The following is an 8,429-nucleotide window of genomic DNA, read 5'->3' on the forward strand; positions in this document are numbered from 1 at the left end:
AACCTGCAACATCATCATCAAGGGACACTCTTACAAGGTCACTGGAGTCGCTGGCGCCAGCCTGGGGTTGTCGCCCCGGGTCCGAATCAGACTTCTGCGGAAAACCAGCAGCAGGTAAATAACTAAGCAAATAACAAAGTAACTAAGCAAGTAAGTTTATTTAGGTAATAAGTACAATTATCTTAGTGCAAATTTCCCACCAGGATAACCCAAATAAGGTCACAGTGATGACCTTACTACTGTGACCTTATTGGTGCCCTGGTGATCTTTACTGTAAGAATATTATTATTATTAATACAGACCTCCATACAACAGAATAATTAATAATACAATTAAAAGCAATTTTAAAATAAAATAACCATATTAGTAAAAATAATAATAATAGTAATAATATTAATAAAAATAATAATACAAATAATAATAACAATAGTAAATGAGTGGAACCTCGGTTGTCGACTGCATTACTTGTCAAACAAATCACTTCTCAAACAAAACTTTGTAAATCAAAGTCTACCACTAGCACAATGATAAACAAAGCAGCTGACCTTGCCAGAGGTGCGCAAGTGATATCAAAGCAAAGGCCACAAATTGAGGAGGTTGATTTGGATAAACGAAAAACAGTTACACGGTGATAGTGTTTGAGGCCATTATTTGTGAAAAAACGAGGCAGTTGCAACCTCCTGAAAAAAAAAATGGAACAAGTGCTGAAACTCAATCCTTCAAGGCTAGTAAGGATTGATTTGATAATTTTAAGAGAGTAAGTGGCATTTATAGTGTGGCCAGGCATGAGGAGGCTGCCAGTGCTGACAAAGTGGCTGTTGAAAAGTATGTTACTGAATTCCAAGAGTACGTAGAGGCTGAGGGGTTTGTGCCCAAACAAGCGTTTAATTGTGACGAGATAGGCTTCTTCTGGAAGACAATGCATATGAAACATGTTACATAGCATATAAACATGAAATGTTCATATGCTATCAAGGTGTCGAGTGGAGAGTAAACATTATGTTTTCTCTGGTCCAGCTTCAGAGAAAGCGTGCATGAATCTGCGTTGGCCCAGTAAACACCCTTAATAGTACACAAGGCTTTTGTTTACAATTCTTGGTATAAATTATTCATTACTTCTCCCTTTGTTTATGATGGCATCTAGAGGTAGTTAGAAACGATTAAACTCAGTGAACATGGTATGTCGATGGTAATAATATGGCTGTGGGACGCAGTGTATATAGCTGGTAGGTATACACTGGGACGTAGTCCGCCTGGGACTACAAATAAATACTATTCACTAACAACAGTCTTCAATAAAGGTATGTAATATTCATTTATCATTAAAATTAGTCATTTACATTTATTTCTCATTGTTTTCTGTATAAAAAACTATATAGCTATTCTCTATAAAATGTACATTTTGTTAATATTTTTGGGTGTCTTAAACAGATTAATTAGATTTACATTATTTCTTATGGGAAATATTATTTCAGTTTTCGGCCATTTCAGATACAGACCAAATTTCTAGAACGGATTAATTATGAAAACCGGGAGTCTACTGTAATTAGTACATTTCTAATAAATTATTATATTGTCATTTGAGGTCTGGAACGCATTAAATCTATTTACATTATTCTTTATGGGAAAAATTGCTTTGATTGTCATCCATTTTGGTTGTCGAACTGACATCTGGGATAAATTAAATTCGACAACCGAGGTTCCACTTTAATAAAATAATAAATAAAAATATAAAATGTGACAAAATTAATATTAAAAAATGACAATAATAATAATAATAACTCATTAATAAAACTAACAAAATAACAAACGAAACAATCATCAAATAATAATAATAATAATAATAATTTTAGTATAACAATAAAAAGGAAAGGTTCCCAACCCCATAATAAAGCGCTAGACCCTAATGGTTTACTATTGTTCTAGTCGAGACAATAACAAGGTCCCGGAGATGTAGCCTGGAGTGGTGTAGTGACCCGACCTTCATGGCTCAGTTGGTAGCTGTTTCGAGGTCATGTGAGCAAGGGACCTGGGTTAAATACCCGGCACAGATCATCTTCACCTAGCAGTAATTATGTACCTGGGTGTTACTCACCTTACACCTGCTGTCAGTGTTCACCTAGCAGTAACTAGGCACCTCGGTGGGTTACATAACACTTCATCTAGTTAGGAACTTAAGTCACCTAGCAGTAACTGGGTACCTAATTAAGTCATTTAACACCACCTAGCAGTAACTAGGTAAGTCAGGTAGGTAAGTCAAGTAACACTTCACCTGAGTTACCTAGCGTAGACAGCCTGTACTGTCTGCACAGACAGCCCATGCTGTCTGCCAGCTTAGTTCATATTTCGCGCCACTCAAGTGTTGCCCTCTGTAGCCAGGCCTCTCGGTGGGCAAGCCAGCCTGCCTGCCCTTGCCTCTCTCTCTGACTCACACAGCGGCCTAGCAGGAAGACACAAGTACTCCCAGCTCCCTCTCGTGGGATGGCCCTGCCCGGGCCATGGGCACGAACACACAAGCCTGTGTACCCACCATGACTTAACAATAAAGTAAGAAGCCTCCGAAGACGTTTATCATTTAACCACCCGCTTGCAGCACCTACCGAATAATCCTTTTTATAAATGGTGGAAAGCGGTGGTCGCAGCAGTTGTGTTTGCCCTGAGAGAGGAAGAGGTATGAAGTCATCTTCACTTTATCACCCTATACAAGAAGCATCCGTCTCTCAACGAGTTATCCTGAAGTCGTGTCTGCACGTTTGAGCACCCAGACACAGGTACAAGCAGGATCCAGACAAAATTTGCCAAAATTCTCCGAGAATTGTAAGTGACCCCACGCTACAGCGTCCCACGCTGTTTCTCAAGTCACGTGTTCAGCGTCACTTGTATGTTGCTGTTGTTGTTCAGCTCAGCACAGCTGTTTCAGCAAGCCAGAGGTGAGCTTTGTGGTGATTTCTGCGTCCAGTGTGAGCTTCTCCACGTGTTTGTGGGTGGGGGAGGAGGAGAGGAAGTGGCCGTTCCTCACCTTGCCCATGCTCGCCCTACTCACGCTCACCCGTCTACCATACACTCACCACTGCCCACTCCCTCTGCTGTGTTTTCTGCTGTTTTCCGTGTGATTCATTGCCAGAGCTGTGTATCCGAGTGCCCGAGGCCACTCGAAACTACGTGGATCAGCATGCCATGTAGATCACGATGCCATGTGGATCACGACGTCACGTGGGTGTGGGCGATGTCACGTGGATCTACCAGCCACGTGAGTTACCAGATGTCCCAGGCCTCATGCTGTGGTCTGCTGCCCGCATCACATTGACGTAACCGGCGATGCTGCCCGACTTCATGACGTCACGATGTCTGCTGACGTCACCTCACGATGTCTGCCTGACGTCACCTCGCGACATCACGCCTGACATCACATGATGTCACATCGAGTGCTTCTAGTAATTATTTCAGTATTGTCGAGAAGATTAAGAGAAGATATGTCGTGTGTTAATTCCTCTCAGTCAGTGTTCTCACATGTTAGTGTACCGCATGTACCGCGGTGTGTTTAAAGTTTCCGTGTGTCCAGTGAGGTCTGAGCCAGACCTGAGTAGCACCACTGTGTTAAGTCACCCGTGTGACCAGTGTGTTTGACAGCTGATGTCAAGACAGCCCCGAGTGACCAAGCCCTCTTGTACAGAAAGCTTTCATGCTCGTCGCTTGTGATGTTCTGCAGAATAGTACCTGCTACGATTCCCATCGAGATTTGCTTCACTTCACCTCCAGACCGTCAGAGTGCAGTTATATGTAGAGAAACAAGTCTGGGGACGCTTAGACTAACCTCTGCTAAAACTCCAACTGCCGAGAGAATGATACTCATCAAGCCGCAGCCAGCCCTGTCGGCAGGCGCTGTGTCAGCCTCATGTCACAAGCTTCAGTGAGCAGCCTGCACAAAGAAGATGTCACTTTGACTGCTAGCTCGCTCACTGCAGTCTGGTGTATGATGTTACAACTCACAGATGTTTCGTCCAGTCGTCTCTGCCATGACTCGCTCCACAACTCGCTCCACGCTCGCCGGCAGTGACAGCCCAGCGACAGTACCAGTCGAGAAGTGTCCTCCTGAGTCGCTTGCCAGAAGTCCTGCCCAGTTGCCGAGTTTTGTCGATGCCTCACTCGAGGGCACCAGCATGTGTCCCAGGTTGAGTGAAAGCCTGCAGCGACTCCTACGATGACTGCTTCACCGTTCCAGAGGAGACCGTAACCTGTTACGTCACAGCTCAGCCACAGCGATGACTCCTGTGCTGCAGTATCTGTCCAGACGCAGGAAGGAGTGCAGTGATGCCCTTCGACGCTCACTGCCTATGACCACGATGTTTAGCACACCCCACATGTTTTTTTCTTCCCTCCCTGTAGGAAGTTTTTTTTCCATGTCCATATGTATATATATGTTTTTATTTTGTGTTCTGTGCCCTGTTCCTACGAGAGAGAGACCGAGCTCCTTTTACCACCAGTATTGTCGCGTCGGGACGACGCGCGGTAGGTGGCCGAGCGTATGTAGACAGCCTGTACTGTCTGCACAGACAGGCCATGCTGTCTGCCAGCTTAGTTCATATTTCGCGCCACTCAAGTGTTGCCCTCTGTAGCCAGGCCTCTCAGTGGGCAAGCCAGCCTGCCTGCCCTTGCCTCTCTCTCTGACTCGCACAGCGGCCTAGCAGGAAGACACAAGTACTCCCAGCTCTCTCTCGTGGGATGGCCCTGCCCGGGCCATGGGCACAAACACACAAGCCTGTGTACCCACCACGACTTAACAATAAAGTAAGAAGCCTCCGAAGATATATCATTAACTACCCGCTACCAGAAGACCAAATAATCCTTTTTATACTAGAAGTACCTAGGTGAGTAACCTAACTATGTATCTAGGTGAGTCAGCTAGGTACCAAGATGTCACCTAGCTAGGTACCTAGGTGAGTCATCTAGCTAGGTACCTAGGTGATTTGCCTAGCTAGGAACCTGAGTTACCTAGAAGTACCTAGGTGAGTCACCTAGCTAGATACTTAGGCGAGTCATCTAGCTAGGTACCTAGGTGAATCACTTAGGTACCTAGGTGACTCATCTAGCTAGGTACCTAGGTCAGTCACCTAGCTGGGTAACTAGGTGAGTCATCTAGCTAGGCGAGTCGTCTAGCTAGATACCTAGGCGAGTCAACTAGCTAGGTACATAGGTGAGTCACCTAGCTAGGTACCCAAGTCACCTAGCTAGGCACTTAGGTGAGTCACTTAGCTAGGTACCTAGGTGAGTCATATAGCTAGATACCTAGGTGATTCATCTAGCTAGGTACTTAGGTGAGTCATCTAGCTAGGTACCTAGGCGAGTCTCCTAGCTAGGTGCCTAGGCAAGCCACCTAGCTGGGTACCTAGGTGATTCACCTAGCTAGGTACCTAGGTGAGTCATCTAGCTAGGTACCTAGGTGAGTCATCTATCTAGGTACCTAGGTGAGTCACCTAGTGAGGTACCTAGGTGAATCATCTAGCTAGGTACCAAGGTGAGTCATCTAGCTTGGTACCTAGGTCAGTCATCTAGCTAGGTACCTAGGTGAGTCACATAGCTAGATACCTAGGTCAGTCATCTAGCTAGGTACCTAGGTGACTCAACTAAGTACCTAGGTGAGTCATCTAGCTAGATACCTAGGTGAGTCAACAAGCTAGGTACCTAGGAGAGTCCCCTATCTAGGCACCTAGGTGAGTCATCTAGCTAGGTACCTAGGTGAGTCACCTAGCTAGGTACCTAGGTGAGTCATCTAGCTAGGTACCTAGGTGAGTCATCTAGCTAGGTACCTAGGTAAGTCATCTAGCTAGGTACCTAGGAGTCATCTAGCTAGGTACCTAGGCGAGTCAACTAGCTAGGTACCTAGGCAAGTCAACTAGCTAGGTACCTAGGTGAGTCATCTAGCTAGGTTCCTATGTGTCACCTAGCTAGGTATCTAGGTCAGTCATCTAGCTAGATACCTAGGTGTCACCTAGCTAGGTACCTAGGTGCCACCTAGCTAGGTACCTAGGTGAATTATCTAGATACGTAGTAGTCACCTAGCTAGGTACCTAGGTGAGTCACATAGCTAAGTACCTAGGTGAGTCAACTAGCTAGGTACCTAGGTGAGTCATCTAGCTAGGTACCTAGGTGAGTCATCTAGCTAGGTGCCTAGGTGAATCATCTAGCTAGGTACCAAGGTGAGTCATCTAGCTAGGTACCTAGGTGAGTCACATAGCTAGATACCTAGGTCAGTCATCTAGCTGACTCAATTAGATACCTAGGTGACTCAACTAGGTACCTATGTGAGTCATCTAGCTAGATACCTAGCTGACTCTACTAGCTAGGTACCTAGGTATGTCATCTAGCTAGGTACCTAGGTGAGTCACCTAGCTAGGTACCTAGGTGAGTCACCTAGCTTAGTACCTAGGTGAGTCACCTAGCTAGGTACCTAGGTGAGTCAACTAGCTAGGTACCTAGCTGAGTCATCTAGCTAGGTACCTTGGTGAGTCATCTGGCTAAGTACCTAGGTAAGTCATCTAGCTAGGTACCTAGGCGAGTCATCTAGATACCTAGGCGACCCACTTAGCTAAGTACCTAGGTCAGTCATCTAGCTAGGTACCTAGGCTAGTCAACTAGCTAGGTACCTAGGTGAGTCATCTAGCTAGGTTAACACGTCACCTAGCTAGGTACCTAGGTCAGTCATCTAGCTAGATACCTAGGTGTCAACTAGCTAGGTACCTAGGTGAATTATCTAGATACCTAGGTGTCACCTATCTAGGTACCTAGGTGAGTCACCTAGCTAGGTACCTGGGTGAGTCATCTAGCTAGGTACCTAGGTGAGCCATCTAGCTAGGTACCTAGGTCAGTAATCTAGGTAGGTACCTAGGTCAGTAATCTAGCTAGGTACCTAGGTGAGTCATCTAGCTAGGTACCTGGGTGAGTCAACTAGCTAGGTACCTAGGTGAGTCATCTAGCTAGGTACCTAGGTGAGTCATCTAGCTAGGTACCTAGGTGAGTCATCTAGCTAGCTACCTAGGTGAGTCATCTAGCTAGGTACCTAGGTGAGTTATGTAGCTAGGTACCTAGGTGAGTTATCTAGCTAGGTACCTAGGTGAGTCATCTAGCTAGGTACCTAGGTGAGTCATCTAGCTAGGTACCTAGGTGTCATCTAGCTAGGTACCTAGGTCAGTAATCTAGCTAGGTACGTAGGTGAGTCATATAGCTAGGTACCTAGGTGAGTCATCTAGCTAGTTACCTAGGTGAGTTATCTAGCTAGGTGCCTAGGTGAGTCATCTAGCTAGGTACCTAGGTGAGTCATCTAGCTAGGTACCTAGGTGAGTTATGTAGCTAGCTACCTAGGTGAGTCATCTAGCTAGGTACCTAGGTGAGTTATGTAGCTAGGTACCTAGGTGATTTATCTAGCTAGGTACCTAGGTGAGTCATCTAGCTAGGTACCTAGGTGAGTCACCTAGCTAGGTACCTGGGTGAGTCAACTAGCTAGGTACCTAGGTGAGTCATCTAGCTAGGTACCTAGGTGAGTCATCTAGCTAGGTACCTAGGTCAGTAATGTAGCTAGGTATCTAGGTCAGTAATCTAGCTAGGTACCTAGGTCAGTAATCTAGCTAGGTACCTAGGTCAGTAATCTAGTTAGGTACCTAGGTGAGTCACCTAGCTAGGTACCTGGGTGAGTCAACTAGCTAGGTACCTAGGTGAGTCACCTAGCTAGGTACCTGGGTGAGTCATCTAGCTAGGTACCTAGGTCAGTAATCTAGCTAGATACCTAAGTGACTCACCTAGCTAGGTACCTAGATAAGTCACCTAGCTAGGTGTCACCTAAATAATATAACAATGGCAGGTGTTGGAGGGAGGTGTTGGGGGTACATATTTCTGTGGTGTGTGACGCAGGTACCTGTGTCAGCTGCTGCACAGACTGCTGCACAGACGCTGGCAGCCGCAGGGAAGTCTGCTGCACCTCCTCCGTGATTTTCTCGCGCAGTTTTCGCAACATTTCGCACAAAAATGTTGAATTCTAACACATTTTGTGGTGTCCTAGGCGGCCATTGCTCGCTTGTACTCCAAGTTCACTCTTACTTCTTATTTATCAGCTGTTTTATCTATTATCTGTGTTAGTTTATACAGTATTGTATATTATACACTATGTATAGTGTATATTGTATCATGTACACTGTATAATACACCCTTGATGGTGTATTATACTCTGAGTTCACTTTTACTCCTTACTTATAAACTGTTTTATACATTACCTGTGTTAGTTTGTTGTGTATTATACACCCTGTATAGTGTATTATACACTGTATAGTGTATTATACACCCTGTATACTGTATTATACACTGTATACTGTATTATACACCCTGTATCGTGTATTATACACTGTATAGTGTATTATACACCCTGTATAGTGTATTAT

At 45.0% G+C, this 8,429-nt stretch overlaps 1 protein-coding gene across 2 annotated transcripts in view; it reads right to left on the reverse strand.

Moving 5' to 3' along the window:
* Positions 1-8,083, reverse strand: part of LOC128704996 (golgin subfamily A member 4) — a gene marked incomplete at its 3' end in the record, with an annotated part of 41,345 nt that extends 33,262 nt beyond the window's left edge. The window contains 2 exon segments of one of the 2 annotated variants that reach the window (XM_070092954.1): positions 35-94; positions 7,910-8,083. In XM_070092954.1, coding sequence (XP_069949055.1) covers positions 35-94; positions 7,910-8,008 — 159 coding nt within the window. 2 annotated transcript variants of the gene reach the window in all.
* Positions 8,084-8,429: the final 346 nt, after the last annotated feature.

This window comes from Cherax quadricarinatus, chromosome 3 (genome assembly GCF_038502225.1).
Source record: "Cherax quadricarinatus isolate ZL_2023a chromosome 3, ASM3850222v1, whole genome shotgun sequence".
Classification (NCBI taxonomy): domain Eukaryota; kingdom Metazoa; phylum Arthropoda; class Malacostraca; order Decapoda; family Parastacidae; genus Cherax; species Cherax quadricarinatus.